A 17660-nucleotide genomic window follows, 5' to 3' on the forward strand; every position below is an offset into this window, starting at 1 on the left:
AAGGAGAATCAAATCCCTTAGATTATTATTATTTTTAAAGATTTTATTGGGGGAGGGGAACAGGACCTTACTGGGGAACAGTGTGTACTTCCAGGACTTTTTTTCCAAGTCAAGTTGTTGTCCTTTCAGTCTTAGTTGTGGAGGGCGCAGCTCAGCTCCAGGTCCAGTTGCCGTTGCTAGTTGCAGGGGGCACAGCCCACGTGCTCCAACCGCCTGAGCCACCGGGCTGGCCCCTCCCATAGATTACTTGTAAAGCATAGTCTCCCTATCAAATCCTATTTTCCTATTGCTTTTCATTAAAGAGGTATTCCCTTGGGAAAAAACTGGCCTAAGGATATTATGTCACATTTGAGTATTTAATTCATTATTATATTATACTATTTATTCCCATTGATTAGCTTTTACTATCGACATTTTATAGAAGCCACGGGTTTCGCTCAAGATCACACCGGCAGCAAGTGGATGAGTTAACGAGAACCCAGCCTCCAGCTTCTCAGTCTGGTTCTTCCCCCGCTTAACCTTGACATTCAGACCGTAGCATGCCTTTTGGTGGTTGAGTTGGACAATACGTATTTCTGGGGAAACCTGACAAGTATTTGACAAGTAAACCGACAAGTGTGATGCCTGCCCTACGTGTTCCTGTTTCGTTCAAGATCTTAATCTTGAGCTTCATCAGTGTGAGTTCATCTGTGACTGTAGTGTTATAGAAATTCTCCCAATGCCTACCAAACTGTCTTCAGAAAGTTCCAGAAAGTGAACCAGCAAGTCTCCTTGGTTCCCTTGCACTCGCTTCTGGGGAAGGTGCTCCTGTGGGCTAAAGAGCTTGCTGAGTCCCTGCGCTGGGCCCAGCCCTGAGCTGGGTCCAGTAGGGGCCATACCGGGAGGTCGCAGCCTGAGGACCTTTGGGCCAAGTTCAGGACACGTTTCCAAGACTAGTTCCCTGACCACCAGCCCACAGGTAACGGGGGTAGGGTTGGGGGGGCGGGTGTTTCTGGGCCCGACTGGAAGGAAAGCTGGCCCTGTGGTCTTGGGGGATGTGATGGGGGTGGGGTGGGGGGTGTGCAGGACTGTGAGCTGGGGGGGGGTGTTTCCTCACTGGAAATAATATACAGAAACTGCAACTCAAATGGGATTAAGTAGGAAAGTGCACAGTTCCTGGGGTGTCTCAGCCAGCCACCCCAGCTTTGCTCCCTCAGGGTCCTCCATTTTCTTACCAGCTCTAGGAACAGAACCAAAAGGAAGCTGAACAAGGAAGCAGCAGCAGAAAGGAAAGCAGAAGTGGGAGCCTTGGAGACTTGGCCCTCCCCTTTGAGGAAGATCGAAGCCCCGGGTCCAGCTGGGACCTGATGCTGCTGCAGGCGACCTCTGTGCTGGAGAGATGACCCAGCAGGACCGAGCACTGTGGCTGCCTTCTGCTCTGGCTCTGCTGCTTCTCTGGGTCCCAGGTGAGGGGCTGCGGGGGAGGGTCAGCGGGAGGGAGGGAGGGAGGGCAGAAGGGGGAGGGCTGCAGGAGCTGTTACCGAAAGCACCCTGAGTCTGGACTCCATACTGAACTCAGAATGGGATGTACTCTAACCACCATGCAAGGTGGACAGATGGAAGGACCGCACCCTGGGAGGGAAAGGGGCGAGGGTTTGTCTCTCCTTAGGCATCCATCTGACCTTGGATGAGCCATGGTGGGGCAAAGGGGTTGGCACAGAGGAGGGGCTTTGCGGGAGGTGTTCAGATGAATTAATACAGGAAGAAGGAGGGCGAGAGGCAGGAAGGAAGCAGCCAGCAGAGTGGGTGGAAGAGTGGCTGCCCTAAGCGCACCCGAGGGGCTGTGTTTTGACGGGAGGCGCCCTCCTGGTTCACCACTTCCAGGGGATGGAGGAAGTGTGGGGACTGGGCAGGAACGGGTCATGTCTCAGGGAGGTGGGAGTGCATAGCCAGGGCCGCTGGAGGGCTGGGGCCTAAGGGCCAGCGGGGGGAGGGGGCAGAGGGGAGAAGGACAGCAGGGAGGGAGAGAAACTGTGGGAAGGGAAGGGAGGAGACTTTCTCCACTAAGAAGAACAGGGCCTCCTTCCCACAATTTATCTTCTGTGCCTCTCAGTAGCTTACAGCTCTTCTCAAACAGATTCTATTTCTATTTCTGTCGGAAAGCTATGACTTTTTGTGAATTAATTTGGAAATGGTCATCCTCTTACCACTATTTTGTCTACTGACCTTCTCAGTGTTCTTGTGTTCTCACGGGATCTGCCTGCACCGAGAGCTCGTGGTTCCTTCCTGATATCTGTGTCACTCACACCCTTTTTTCACTCAATGTCCCCAAATGCCACGTGAGGCCTACCACTTATCACCACTTGACAGATCAAGCATCTGAAGCTCAGAGAGGTTAAGTAACGTGCCTCAGAACACACAGCTGCTATACCATAGAGCAGAGACATAAACCCAGATTCTTCTGATGCCCTTTCCACTACACCTTGGCAATCGCTACTGAGCATGTCAGTAAATGTCACACCTATGACAGGGCTTGGGGTAGCCGTCTCTGCAGGGCATCTGCTTATCCAGGCCAGGAGAGGAGGTCCTGACAGGCCCCCTGTGGAGTGACTGACAGGAACTAGTGGTCAGTTTTGGCACCAGGGACATAGAGCAGTGATGGGGATTTGAGAACCTGAAAAAGCAAGTAAATTTAAGGAGTTCTAACTTTAAGAAAAGAGAGCAAGCCCCTCCCTCACCCCCATTTGGGGGCCTGATCACAGAATTACAAAGGTGACAAGTAGTTGCACACACAAGTGCCCAGGGTCGGGGACGAGTCCTCCGTGAGGTGGCCAGCGTCGGTGTCACACGCCTCACCTTACTCTCCCAGCTCTGTCTCTGAGAGCAGTTTGGGAAAATGCAGACATAACTCTTGGAAACAAAAAATGAGCTTCCTTGGAAATTAAGTCTATAAGAGCTGGGCGAACTGAAGTCAGACAGGATGAAATGAAGGGCGTCATCAGTAAACTTTTCGTGTGTGTGAATGATTTTTATACGTGAGATTTCCCGAGCATGGCCAGTGTTTGGGGACTGTTTGGCAGCCCTCTCTCTATCCTTGGTCATAGTTCCTTCGTGGGCACAGAGATGCATGCGAGCAGTTCTTCAAATCCCTGAAGTGCTCAGGGCGGGAGTGGGCCTCCAGGGAGAGCAGGGTACTTGGGGTGAGTTCTTGTGGTCCTGACAAGTTTGGAAGTGAGGGATGGGAAAGACAGCAAGAAATAGGGCAGGGTCTGGAGGAAGGGGCTGCTGTGATCAAAATCTTGGGGTGACAGAGAGGAAGGGGGGACACTCAAGATGTGATCTGGATGATAGGGGATAACTGATGTGAAAGGGGGAAACCTGTGGGGGTGACTCAGAGCACCCCGACCCTGGCCCATCTGGTGAGGATCTGGGATGTGGCTGTGTCTTCCAGGCTCTTTGTCTCTGAGTGGCCCCCGCACCGTGACGGGCACTGTGGGGGGATCCCTGAGCGTGCAGTGTCGGTACGAGGAGCAATTCAGAAAACATATCAAATACTGGTGTGACAACTCATGCTCGTCACTGACATCGAAGAAGATTGTGGAGACGACAAGGTCAGAGAGAGAAGTGAGGAGAGGCCACGTGTCCATCAGGGATGATCCAGCAAACCTCACCTTCACAGTGACCTTGGACAGCCTCACAGAGGAAGATGGAGGCACGTACATGTGTGGGATTGATATATCATTGGGTCTGGACCCCATGTTCAAGATTAAGGTGTCTGTGTTCCCAGGTGAGCCGCACACCCTCCCATTGTACCAGCTCCGGGGCACCTGAAGGGTCTCAGGTCGGAGTAGCCCAGGCAGGAATCAGATCAGAGACTCGGGGCAAACCAGGAGTGGGGGTGAGGGGAGGGGAGAGAGACAGAGAGACAGAGAGAGTGTCAGAGAGGCTTCCTGGAAGAGCTGGCGTCTGTACCCAATCTTGAGGAATGGTAAGGTGCTTATCAGGTGAAAGGGAGGCCAAGAGAGCAGGTGTGGAGGAGAGCTTGTCAGGAGAGGAGGGGAGGGGAGGGGATGGGAAAGGAGGGGAGGGGACGGGAGGAGAGGAGAGGAGACGCTGTGGGTCAGCCCCACAGGAGCCCGGAGCTGTGTGGGGAAAGGCTGGGAGCTGAACCCAGAGGCAGACAGGGGAGCTCTAATAAGTGACTCGTCAGATTTGTAGTTTACACAGACGTTTCTGGAAGCAGCATGTGGCTGTGGCTGGAGGGGGACAAGACTGGGTGTGGAGGTGACTTAGGGGTTCTCTGGAAGGCTGTGACCCCCTCAGCAGGATGGATTCAGGATTCTTGGGGGTGGTACCCGCATCCTGTTAGATGCTCAGTTGTCCCAGGACAATCCTGGGGAGAGTTTGGGCCCACGCTCCTCCATGCTGTCCCCTTCCTGAGTGAGCATTTTCTGTGAAATCCAACACAAAGGTATTGGCAAGTGGTGGGAGAGTCAGAAGAAAGGTCCCTGGGTCTGATTTGTGTTTCTGCACCAGCATCAACATCAACGTCACCTACAAGTATCATTAGAGCCACAACCTCGACAGTCACAGCCCAGATCCCAACTGTGTGCACAGTTTGTCCTGCCGTGAATGCCACCCACAGCGCGAACAGCCAGGAGCACGTCCTGCCACCGAGCCAGGGCTGGGGGTAAGGCACCCTGTCCCGTGTCCTGGAGGGACAGAGCTCAGGGCACCACCTCCTCCCTGGCCATGTGGTCCTAGAGGATGGGGGAGGGGGGAGAGGGGAATGGGGGTGGAGGAGGGGAGCTGGGGGGTGGAGGAATGGAGGGGATGGAGGGGGTGAGGGTGGGAGTCACGCCCCTGCTGGCTGGGGTCGCTGACTCCCTTTGCACCAGACCCAGGCTGGAAGCCACAGTCTGTACATCCCGGCTTGGACTGTTAAGGCCACGCTGGACCTGCCCTGAGCTCCGAGAGAAGCTTCTTGGGGAGGAGCTGGGAGGTGAATGGGAGGAAAGTAACATTTAATGAGCTGATGACATCCCACCAGGCACGTGCTGAATGCCTTACGTGAGCGTTCTCATATGCTCCTCACTGCAACTCTGTACCCTTATCACCCTCATTTACAGATGGGGAAACTCAGGCTCGGACAGGTTAAGCGGTTTGCCGGGTCCTGTAGCTACAAGAGGCAGGCTGGGCTTCCACCCCAGCGTTATGTGATTCCAAAGTCTTAGGTTATCCCCATGTGAACTAGTGATTCTTGACCTTGTTTGGGTTTCTCAAAGCCGAGGAGAATCTGACAACTCTTATAGACTGTCTCCCTAGAGAAATGCATGCTGTCCTAACCCATGTCTGGGGTTCCCAGCCTCCCTATCCTGACACCACCTGGTGTCATGCAATTCCGTGCTAGCACTGACCCGTGGAGTTAGCGCAGACTCCACAGCTTAAGGGCTCCGTCCCATAAAACGACCTGACCTTAGATGCCAGAGCATCACACTGCTGACCAACTGGATATACATTTGGGGGTTCCCACTGGAGTCAGGGCGCATCACTCACGTGGGATACAGATGTGTTCACCAGCCAGGAAGCTCCTTCACGCTCTGGTGTCCAGAGTTTTCATTTGGGTTTCATCACATAGGCACAACTGATTGAATCACTGGCCACGTGACTGAACTCAATCCCCAGCCCCCTCCGCTCCCTGAAGGTGAGGCTGACTCAGAGCCCTAACCATGTGGTGGGTCCTTCTGGTGACCAGCCCGCATTCTGAGTCACCTCATCTCTTGGCATAATCTCGGATGTGATGCAAGGGAGTTCCAATAAGAGGGAAATCCCCAGGGTTTAGGGCCTCCCACCCAGGAGCCAGGATCAGAGGCCACTTAGATTCTTCACTACACGACAGCCTTTCCACAGGCTTCCTACCAACCCAAGTGACAATATCAGGCAAGGTGAAATTCAGACCCCAAGCAGACCGCTTCCAGGAACTGACTCTGCAGATACACACATGGGGGACAGAGCTGGGTTTTGTGGGGCCTTAAGCCTGTGCCGTGTGGGGGGAGGGGCGGTGCATCTTTAAGACAAAGACAAGAACTTTAGAATGCAAGGTAGGCGTGAAAGGAGGGGCCCAAGCAAGTGAGGGGCCCGAACCCTAACTGGCTTCCGGGTAAGTCTGTGGCTGCTGGTCCACAGGTGCAATGGTAGAGCTACAAGGTGGTTCTTTGCTGCAATGTTTGTAATTGTAAGAGACTTGGTGAAATGCCCATTGACAGGGAAGGGTTAAATAAATGATGGCCCACCCATGTAATGGGTGTGAAAAGAGTGATGGACTTCTATACGCAGTGACATGGAAAGACCTCCAAGGTGTATTGTTAGGTGAAAAACTGGTATTTGTACTATGCCTCCTTTGTGTGAGAAAAGGAGGAAATAATGTGCATTCATATATTCTTGTCTGGAAGTTTCTTAAGTATGCTGTGTGTTGGGGTGCGGGAATTGGGTAGGTGGGGTGTGTGTAGAAAGGGGACTTTATGCTTTTTTTTTAATTAGATATATTGGGGTAACATTGGTTAACATTATCTACAAATTTCAGGTGTACAACTTTATAATTCGACGTCTGTATACTTTATTGTGTGCTCACTACCCAATGTCTAGTCTCCTTCCGTCACCATGTATTTGACCCCCTTTACCCTGTTCATTCCCCACCCCCACCCCTCCCCACACACACCCTCTTCCCCTCTGGTAACCACCATTCTGTTGTCTGTATCTATGAGTTTGGTTTTTTTGTGTGTGTGTTTATATATGTGTTTTGTTTGTTCGTCTGTTGCTTTCTATTTTATATCCCACATACGAGTGAAATCATATGGCTCTTGTCCTTTTCTGTCTGAATTATTTCACTTAGCGTAATACTCTCAAGATCCATTCGTGTTGTCGCAAAAGGCAATATTTCATCTTTTTTTTATTGCCGAGCAGTATTCAATTGTATGTATGTCCCACATCTTCTTTATCCCGTCATCTGTCAAAGGTCCCTTGGGTTGTTTCCATGTCTTGGCTGTTATGAATAATGCTGCAATGAACACAGGGGTGCAGATATCTTTACAAATAAGTGTTTTCAATTTTGGGGGAAGCTACCCAGAAGAGGGATTGCTGGGTCACATGGTAGCTCTATTCTTAATTTTTGAGGAACCGCCATACTGTTTTCCATAGTGGCTGCACCAATTTACATTCCCACTAGCACTGTGTGAGGGTGCCCTTTTCTCCACATCCTCACCAGCACTTGTTTGTTGATTTATTGATGAGAGCCGTTCTGACCGGAATGAGGTGGTTTTGATTTGCATTTCCTGTGTAACTAGTGATGTTGAGTACCTTTTCATATATCTGTTGGCCATCTGTATGTCTTCCTTTGAATCTTTTTTTTTTTTTTAATATGACCTTATCTATCTATGGAAACAAAGGAGGGAAGGCACACTCCCTGCCCCTCCTAGACCATTCTGTGTCTCTCCTCCAGGCTCCACGTGCTGCTCTCCTTCTTAGGAGTTCTGCTGCTGCTTTTGGGAGGAACCTCACTGCTGGCCTGGAGAATGGTTCGGAGACGGAGCAAAGGTGAGTTTGATCAGGGTGGACAGGACCTGACCTTACCCTCTTGTCTCCAAGTCTCTTAGTCCTTGTTCCCAGATGGGCATTGAATATATGCCCTCAGACTGTATATGCTGGGTGACCCTAGAGGGCAGACCCGAAGCAGGTGACACTAGTACGGTGGAGACGGGCTGTGGGAGGTGGTTCCCCAGATGGAGGCCTTTCCGTGAAGCACTGTCCCTCTTCTGTTTAAAACCCTCGCATGACCTCCCACGTCCTCCAAAGTCCAGGCCCCTCCAGGACAGTCACTGTCCTCCAGTCTGGCCCTGCCCACCCCTCCGCCCATCCTTACACCCCAAAAGGCAGCTATTCCCAAGTTCTTGTCACCTGCCAAGAGCTATGACTTGTCTCACCTTCTGGGTTTTCTCTGGGCACCTGGAAAGAGAGCCTCTCCTGCCCCCTTTCTCTGCCTCACTCCTGGTGGGCCCTGAGGGCTGCCCTCAGAATTCCTTTCCTCTAGGACCTTTTCCTGGTCCCCAAAGAACAGGGTGGGGGCCCTTCTTGGGTGTACCTCTACCATCATACCGTGTCTCCCTGAAAATAAGACCTCACCAGAAAATCAGCCCTAGCATGACTTTTCAGGATGACATCCCCTGGACATAAGCCCTAAAGCGTCTTTTGGAGCAAACCTTAATATAAGACCCGGTCTCATTTTCGGGGAAACACGGTAGCCCTTTTTCCACCAGATGGTCACCACTTGCTTCCTTGCCAGCCTCCCACCAGCCCATGCGACTCCTTAAGATCAGGGACCATGACTTGAGAAGGCACACAATCAGTTGAGTGAATGTATTGTTTAATATCTCCAGCCGCAATGGGCAGCCCAGGAACCTCCTGGCATCTGTGGTCCAGTTGCTCTGCTCTGAGCTCAGATTAAAAGAGAGAACATGTGTGGTGCACCCAGCACCCAGTAAGGGTCTGGCACTCAGTAAGTAGGTGCTCAATAAACACTCGATGAGTGAATTAAGTAAACAGAAGAACACACAAGAATGGATGATGTTGCCCCTTCTTGGTGCTGGCTGGAGGCTGACAGTCTCCTGTAGGAGCACAGATTTCTGCCTGAGCTGAAGTGTGAGCCGATAGGTCCCTCCTGTGCTCAGAGTTCTTGATTCCACGAGCAGAGGGTTCTCTGGGGAATCTTTGTCCTGACTTTCAAAGGCTGCAGTGAGATTGGGTGAGCGGGTAGGGGATTATTCTCTCCACACCGCAGTGCTACTTGGGAGCTGGTATACGCTGGGGGCAAGGGCAGGGGGCTGGGGGACGGGTGACCACTGCCTTATGCTCTCACCTCCAGCCCTTCCACCCCTCCACGGGGCCCAGGCTGTCACCCTATCAGGGCTCAGGTCTTTAGGAGAGGAATTTGTGTCAGCACAGAGTCCTTCCAGTAAGCAAAGAAAACCACTTCCGCTTCCCATCTCCTTCCCCACATCATTTTCGGGTGCCCTCCTTTTAAACTCCAGCCAACATGTAGGCACTGCCTACCACATGGGGACTTTCCCAGCCTGGATTGCTTCAAATCTGTGGGTCCCAGGGATTCCCGCAGTGCTCTTTCACCTAGAAAGGATCCTCTTTTAAAAAAGGGCTGTGTGATGGTTGTAGAAAACTCAAAAGTAAGTAAAAGCACAAAGGAGGAAATAAATCCCTGTGATAAATAAAAACGAAAACTCCCATCACTGAGAAAACCAACCACTGACATTTGAGGTATGTCCTTCCAGTCATTTCGATGCCATCTATGCACATATGATTTCTTAAAATGTTTGCTTCATACCTTTATTCCTCTCTTAAACCTATTTTTCCTGCGCTTAAGGCATTGTGTCATTTTCCCTGCTATTAAATGTTCTTCTAAAAATCCCTGACGGCAGAGTTCATAGGTGTGTGCGTGGATTACACCTTTTTACCTGATGCTCTGAGGAGACAGGCTTTCTGTTCAAATATCCTGACTCTCCCTCCCCTGCTTTGCAAGCCTCAGCTCCTGTCTCCTGGTCACATCTGGGCTGTCTTGCTGTTGTCCCCTGTCCCTTTGCCATCCCCACCCCCACTCACCACACCCACTCACAGTTCTCCTCACTCACTCACTCACTTACTCACTCACATAGCAAAGTTGTCCTGGGCACCTACTGTGCACCAGGCCCTGTGCTGGGTTCTGGGGGGCCACTGGGGGCCACTGTCTTTACCAGGGTAGACCGGACCTATCCAGGTGGCTACGGCCGAACTTTCTCAATGCCACCTTCCCACCCCAGCGATGTGCCCCCATCTCTTCCCCACCTGCCCTTTCAATCCTCCCCATCAGAGCGCCTGTCCCAGTTGAGGGGGTGGGTGGTGTGGAGCCCGACGCAGCACTTGGAACAGAATGTGTTCACAACTCAGAGCCTGGTTGCGTGTTTGTTAAGTCAGTTGAGCGGGCTCAGCAAACACTTCTGTCATATGTGGTCTGGTGTCTCTGACTGTAGGTATCATTTCACCTTTGACTTTGAGGGTCCCTAAGGGGTGGACACTGCCTCTCCCTGTGGCATCTAGTGCAGCGAGCCCGGGGCATTCTGGCTGGGTGTGCATGCCCACCAGCTCCTGGGTCCCGGGTTGGAAGAGCCAGGGTGCACAGAGCTGTGCTCAGAGGCAGAAGCAACACTGCAGGTGACAGAAGGGAAAGGTTGTGTGCCCTGAGCTGTGATCCCTCCGAGCTCTGGGCTTTCTATGTGTGAGCATCCGGCCCCCAGGCCAGGGGGACGGAGCAGACGAGCCCGGTGACTTTTCATGGTTTGGTGCAGTTCCAGGTCTTTACAAGGACAGCTCATTTTAGTTTAGTTTTAAAATTTTTAGGGCTTGTTAAAGCAGATTGTGGAATCCATCCTCAGCGTTTCTGATTCACTGTGTCTGGGCCGGGGCCTACGGAGCTGCATTTATTTTTTATTTTTTTTGTGTGGTAAAAAGCACATGACATAACATTTGCCATCCTAACCACTTTTAAATTGACAGAACAGTAGTGTTAAATATATTCACACTGTTGTGAAAGACATCTCCCAAGCTTTTGCATCTTCCACAGCTGCTGTTCACGGGCATCCTTCCTTCCTGTCTTCTCCCCCACCCCCAGGCATTCTCTGTGAGTGACTGTTTTGAGAACTAGTTCTGTTTGCCACCCTCCCCAACCTACAGTTGGCCCGTTAGTTCATTCACTTACTCATTCATTCACTCACTCTTTCTTCACTCATTCCTTTCCTCATTCACTAATTCACCCTGTCAACAAACCCTTGAGTTCCAGCCGTGCTGCAGACCTGAAGTGAGAGGTCCCTAGGGCCAACGTGTGTAGGCAAAGGCCTTTCTCCAGGTGGATCATAGGTAGCGCCATCCCTGCCTTGTTCTGGATTCAACCTCCTCGCTCTCCCCCATCCCTTGTCTCTAGCTCGTGAGAATCTGGAGCCCCTGCAGGACCCCAGCCAGGTAAGAAATGCTACCAGGAGTGTCAGTGGCTGGGTGGGGACACAGGGTGCTGGGGGTTGGACTGTCCCATCGCTAGTGAGGTCTAGATGGATCATTGATGGACAGAGTGGGATCCTCACCTGGCAGATCTGGTCACTGGGTCTTGTCTCCAGCTTTGGCCAGTCTGTCCCCTTCCCCGAGGGCAAGTGAATGAGGCAGGGTCCTTCCAGCCCAGCTGTTGACCTGAGGAGCGTTCAAATACTGGCCAGAGAGGACCAGAGCGGGGGAGTGGGGAGGCGGGGTGGGAAGGCTGGGGCACCTAGAGCATGCAGGGAGGAGCAGATGTCTGCAGAGAAGCAGGACAGAGGCTCCCCTGGGCTCAGCCACCAAGCCCCGCCTCCCTTCCCCACCCCACCCCAGGATGCCCAGCTGAGTGAGCCTTGCTATGCCGATCTGGAACTGCTGCCGTGGCCTGTTCTGGAAGAGCCTGTGCAACCGAGGCAGACAGAGGTGGAATACAGCACAGTGGTGAGTGCCAGGGCCCAGCTTCCAGCATGGGGACCCTGGGCGATGTGTGCCAGGGGCATCACTGTAGGGTGTGGCAGCAGGCAGAGGGATGAGGGGCTGGGTTGGTGGTCTTATGTCCCTCCAGGGCACAGCCACACAGAGAATAGGGCAGGTGCAGATTGTGGCAGAGCTCGGTGTCATTGTGGCTGGGGGTGGGGGTAGGCTGGGAGCCAGAGGGGCTGTCAGGATGGCCAGTGAGTACAGCCCTGACAGCCAATAAAGTACAGCTTTTGTGAAGCACCTACTATGTACCATAGACCCAGTGTTAAAGCCTGTGATTTCTTACTGTTTGGGTCCTAACATTTCTTTGGTATCGACTCTGCTTTTCAGGTTTTTATCAACGATCCGTTGCAGGTCAACCCCTAGGCAGAGCCACTGACACATAAAATAATGGAAAAGGCTGCCCTTCAGGGTCATGGAAGAATTCAGACAGAGGCTGGGGGTCCATTTGGTGGAGAAGACGGGGGGATAGATTTAAGCATCAGACACGAGGCCCTGAGACTAGCAACAGGGCCTTGTTTTTCTACTTGGGAGCTGATGACCTCAGAGTGGATCTCAGGGACCCCCTGCTCTTATGCCTGGGACTTTGTGCTGTGGTTTGACCAGGCGGGGTAGTGCAGGCGGGTGGACAGGGTCTCAGAGCCCAGTCCTTATGGGAGAAAGAGGCAGGACAGGGGGGAAGGCTGGAGCACCCCCGTGGAGCCTCCCCAAGGCCCCCTCAGGTGTCCCCCTCCTAAGCGGAGGGTCCATGCTTCCCCCACCTCTCACTGAGTCTTGGGTCTCTTTCTCTCTGCAGGGGCCCTGCAAGGACAATCTTCATTACAGCTCGGTGGTATTCAACCACCAGAGTCAGGATTCTAAGGACAACCCTCCCTCCCAGAAGCCCCAGCTGGAGGAAACGGAGTACAGCGTGATTAGGGCATAAGCCTACATCTCTGGCCTCACCACCTGGCGGTCTCTGTGGACCACAGAAGCCCACAGCCGGCTCCCTCACCCTCACTCACGTGCCCCTCAGGCTGCTTCCCTCATTGTTGACCCACAAGGCAGCTGGGCTCCTGTGGGCTGTCCCTCTTGCACCATCAGCCATGTGGCTTCACGGAGGACAAGTGGGGAACTGTGGGAAACACTGCCATCCTGCTGACTCTTGTCACACCTTTTCTCTTTTTCTCTACTTCATACCAGCTCTGTGTTAGAAGCCAGGGGCCCAGTCCAGTGTGACTCCAGGCATTGACGCGGCTCACATAGGATGTTACCTCTGAATAGCTTTGTAAATCCAGCGCCAGGAAAGTGTCCAGGTTTGCTGGGGAGGGGGACAACTGGCAGAGAGCCAGGAGAATGCAAAGGCACCAATATGGGGTCCCCTCATCTCACAGACAAGGAGACTGAGGTCAGAGGGAGGCAAGGCTTGCCTGTGGCTCCGGAATCAGCAGTGGGCAGGGTCCTCGGTTCCTCTGGATTCTTACATGAGGTTTATTTTTTATGAGCGACCAGTAAAGTTTAAAATAGCGTAAGAGAGAAGAAAGTTATTTAAACAATGCCTTCTAAGTGTCTGCAATCCTGTATTAAAGAAAGCTCCTAGCTTTGACCTCAAACGAGCACAGAGAAGCTTGGAGCATCCAAGGGGTTGGGGACATCCTGAGAGATGTCTTCTTTGGAGGTAGAGGGACAGTCACAGCTGATTCTCTCCATTCTGGAAAATGCTGCAGGGGGATTTCAAGCTTGCGGCAGACAGTCCCGGGGCTCTCAGAACCTCACCTGCCACCCTTCGCCCCTCGGCTGTGCGAAGTCTCCCGGGTTTTCTTTCAACTCAACAAAATTTTGACCCATTTAAAGTAAATAATAGTGAAAAGCAAGGGATGTGTTTCATTTAAGTCAAAGCTTTTTGTTTTTATCCATTGACATTACAATCAAATTGTACCCTTTGAGCAGTTTTCTCTGAGATGTGGGCCCATGGCTTTCAGAAGATTCTTCAAGGGGTAAGTGGGCCCCCAGAGGGTGGAGAGACACTGCTCTGGTTGGTGTCGTCTTTAGATTTTTCATTATTTGTGCATGTGTGAGTCACCATCAACACTTCCTCTCTCCTTTTACTACTGTTCTGAGGTACCATAGGGGAAATACACACACGCAGACACACACATAAGCATATGCACAGACACATACACACCGAATGGATTGTCCTGGATTACGTGGGGCCAACGAAATCACAAGGGGCTTTATAGGAGGAAGCATGAGGGTCAGAGTTAGAGAAGACAACGTGATGAGAAAAGCAGAGGAGAGAGAGAGAGATTGAGAGAGAGAGAGAGAGAGAGAGAGAGAGAGAGAGAGAGAGAGATGCTACACTGGTTTTGAAGATGGAGGACAGGGCCACAAGCCAAAGAGTATGTGCAGCCTCTAGAAACTGAAAAAGGCAAGGAAACACATAGTCCCCTGCAGCCTCCAGGAGCATAGCCCTGCTGCCACTTTGTTTTTAGGACTTTGGACCTCCAGAACTGAAAGAGAATAAATCAGTGTTGCTTAACGCCACCAATTGTGTGGTAACTTGTTACAACAGCAGGAGGAAACTAACACAGCTGTTCTAGCTTGAATAGCCGGGTCGCTGGTCAACGCGCCCTGCCAGAGAGTGTTGCACAGACGGTGCTGGCGGCACCCCTGAGCACAGTGGGGGGCAGGATTCGGCACTGGGGAGTGGGCAGTGGGCTTCAGTGATGAGGAGGGAGTCAAGCCTCCAAGTAGAAGCAAGGAGATGCCTTGGATTTAACTTCTGTCTTTTTCCTGGTGCTCTGGGGACAGTTATATGGAGGATGGAGTTTTCATATGTCTCTCCACTGTTTTTAATTCCACCCATATTGCCAACTCTTCAGTCATGTGTACAGCCCTGGCCAGGGTGGTGTGGTCATGGGAATTAAGAGGCAGGAGGGTAGCAGAAGTGTGGCCTGGTCCAAACCACCCAGTGGTCCCTGAGTCTGCTGGGCAGCAGTGGCAGCAGAGGGTCTCCGAGCTGCAGGAGGTGACTAGGGTGAGCCTGTCAGAGGGGTAGATGTGAGATGAGCCCCTTTGCCCCTAAGTACAGGGGAGGAATGGGGCCCGGGGAGTGGGAGGTGCTGACTCAGGTCACAGGTGAATGAACAGATATTATGTGGTGACTAAGTGAGTTGAAGAGGATGGATACAGAGGACAGAGTGTGCATTTGTGTGGTAGGTGAGTCTGAAGTCCACAGGGGGGCTTGTGGAGGATGAGGGAAGCTGGGTGAGGTGACGGGGTGTAGAACACGGGCTGTGGGCAGCGTGTCCAATGAGTTTCAGTCCAAATCTTGCAGCAGACACTGTATACGGCTGAGCAACCCCCATCTCTGCTTCCTTCTCTGTAGCCACCTTTCACCTAGGAGTGGCCATGGGTCATTGGGACCTAGCTCAGGCCAGTGAGATGTAAGCGGGTGTGGCTGGGTGGGCTTCCAGGAAACTCCTTTAAAAGGAACGCTCTTGGTTGGCATGCTGTTTTCCCCTTCCAATTTAAAAAAATATAGGAAGTGCATATAAAAAATACACATAACATAAAATTTACCATCTTAACCATTTTAAGTGTACAGTTTAGTGGTATTAAATACATTCATAATGTTGTGTAACCATCACCACCATTTATCTCCATAACTCTTTTCACCTTGTAAAACTGAAACTCTATACCCATTAAACAATAACACCCCTCACCCCACCCATACCCCAGCCCCTGGCAAGCCGAGGATGGCTGCTGCAAGTACCAGGCCTGGGGTAACTGCAAAAAGCCAGGATACCCTGAGGCCTGCTGCCACCTACTGGCTCCCTTAAGGTTCAGCCACTGGTAAAGGCTCATACAATATATGAGTTAGATGAGGCAGGGTCTCAGGGAGTCACTAGAGTGGGAAGATTTGTGGTCACCAGGCTAATGCAGACTCTGGTTTAGTGCCAGTGCTGAGCCTGGAGTGACTCAGCAAAAGTCTCAGAACACACTGAGGCCAGTCACCACCCGCCTGGGGTCCATGGATTCTAATAGTTTTCCAAGAAAGAGTGCAATGAGAAAGAGTCTCCAGCTGCGCTCGAGTTGGATGGTGCGGGTTCCCAGCTGAGTCAGCAGGGCAGAGCAGTGGAGCTCATCAGGCCAATCAGAATCCGATTTAGCCTGTGGGGGCGGGCTCAACATAGGAAAGATAGCGCCCGCCTGCCAGCTTCACAGGAGGAAGACCTCGCACCAGAAAAATGCGGACTATCCTCCACTTTCCCCCAGAAGCTGCACTCCTCAGTCTGTCATCCATATGTCTCTGAGGCCCCCCGAGTCACCGTCCCTCCGCTGGAGCCTGCGAACAAGTGAGTTTGTGCGTGGGCTGTTTAAGAGGACGCCTGGGTTTCCTGTAGCTTTCCGTGCCACCTGAATGGTTGGAATCCCCACTGGTTTTCACAGCTAGATGTGATGGGGACTCCTCTTGCTGGCACCAGTACTCCAAGCTGGGGAGCCTGGTGTGGGGGGCTGGGGTCTCTCGCCCCTCCAGGGGGAACCTCTGTGGCTGAGATATCCCTCCTGATTCTCAATTGCCATGGGAGGTTTGAGGCTCGTTCCACATCTCTGCCCCTCCTACTAGTCTTGACATGGCTTCTTTTTACAGGTAACCCCTGTATAACACGGTTGTTAGGTTCCTAAAAAGTGCCATGTTATGCGAATCTGCATTATACGAAACAAAGAACTTGTACAAAAAAGGGGGTTAGTTTCCAAAAATTAAAAAAAACACCCATACTATTATGTTTTTATAATTAAGAGAAATATCTTTATTAAAGCAATTTTCACCAAAAGTGTAACATATCAATATGTATTAAATAATGTTTTATTCATCATCACTACTAAGCTTTTATTACGTTCCCTGTGTACGGGGAGTTCCCTAATTTCGAATGATGTGTTTTTTGCTCTTAAAAGCTCTTTTTATGCTCTGTGTTGTTTGGGGATTTCTCTAATTCTCAAACTGTGTTAGAGTGAAACCGTGTTATAGAAGTGTCGTGTTATAAGGGGGTTACCTGTATATTTTTTAGTTATATGACTTCAGTTCAGCTAGACTTCAGATGGTTCTCCAGGTTGATTGTTCTATAATTTAGTTGTAATTTTAATGTGTTCATGGAAGGAAGCAGCCACGGTGTTTATCTGCTATGCCATCTTGGATCTCCCATGTCTAAGTATTTTTAAATTCCCTGTATGATTTCTTCTTTGATCTACTGGTTGTGAAGAGTGTGTTGTTTAGTTTCCACAAATTTGTGATTTTTCCAGTTTTACTTTTGTTATTGATTTCTAAATTCATCCTGTTGTGGTCAGAGAGGATACTTTTTATGATACCTATCTTTCTAAATCTACTGAGACTTAATTGTGGCTTGACATACGGTCTGTCCTGGAAAATATCCCATATGTACTTGAGAACAATATGTATGCTGTTGTTGTTGGGTGGAGTGTTCTGTATCTGTCTATTACATTTAGTTGAGTTGTTGCATCATTTGTGTCCTCTGTTTCCTTACCTAGCTTCTGTCTGGTTGTTCTATCCACGATTAAGAATAGGGTATCGAGGTCTCCAACTATTATTGTAGAATTGTCTATTTCTCCCTTCCACGCTGGCAGTTTTTACCTCCTATATTTTGATCGTCTGTTGTTAGGTGTGTAAATACATATCATTGTTATAACTTCTTGCTGTTATATCTACTCCAAGTTCATGTTGTAGGAGACAGATAAACCTAAACATCTTTAAGTCACTGTTTGTTGGGGTTTCTGCTATTTAAAGGAAATTACATTAAAAAACTGAGGTAGTTCCCTACCTAACCCAACCTCTGTTCCTATATTGTCAGGGATATTTACTAAAACGTCACAGTCCACCCAGATGGAGGAAACATTGGTTTGGAGTTCCCTCGATATGTTCTAATCACGACAGTATTCATTCATTTACTCATTCAGCCAGCTAGTCGTTTGTTCAACAAATATTATTTGGACAATCATGGGTACTGTTAAATTCAGCAGTAAAAACACAGCAGTGACTATAGCAGTGAAAACGATACACCATCCCTGTCCTCAAGGAA

The 17660-nt window shown here is 50.8% G+C and overlaps 1 protein-coding gene across 2 annotated transcripts; it reads left to right on the top strand.

Annotated features, from left to right (window-relative positions):
• The first annotated feature begins 416 nt into the window (after positions 1-416).
• On the top strand, positions 417-17339 carry CD300A (CD300a molecule). 2 transcript variants are annotated; one of them, XM_019740463.2, is made up of 8 exons: positions 417-958; positions 1218-1445; positions 3431-3766; positions 4516-4669; positions 7478-7572; positions 11000-11037; positions 11437-11544; positions 12380-17339. In XM_019740463.2, the coding sequence occupies exons 2-8, from the start codon at positions 1379-1381 to the stop codon at positions 12506-12508; spliced, it is 927 nt and encodes a 308-aa protein (XP_019596022.2). In that variant the 5' UTR covers positions 417-958; positions 1218-1378; the 3' UTR covers positions 12509-17339. The 2 variants fall into 2 exon arrangements, with proteins under 2 accessions (XP_019596022.2, XP_074176049.1); XM_074319948.1 differs by having other exon boundaries at positions 422-958; positions 3431-3691.
• The last annotated feature ends 321 nt before the right edge of the window (positions 17340-17660 follow it).

The sequence above is a fragment of the Rhinolophus sinicus genome, linkage group LG15 (genome assembly GCF_036562045.2).
Source record: "Rhinolophus sinicus isolate RSC01 linkage group LG15, ASM3656204v1, whole genome shotgun sequence".
Lineage (NCBI taxonomy): Eukaryota > Metazoa > Chordata > Mammalia > Chiroptera > Rhinolophidae > Rhinolophus > Rhinolophus sinicus.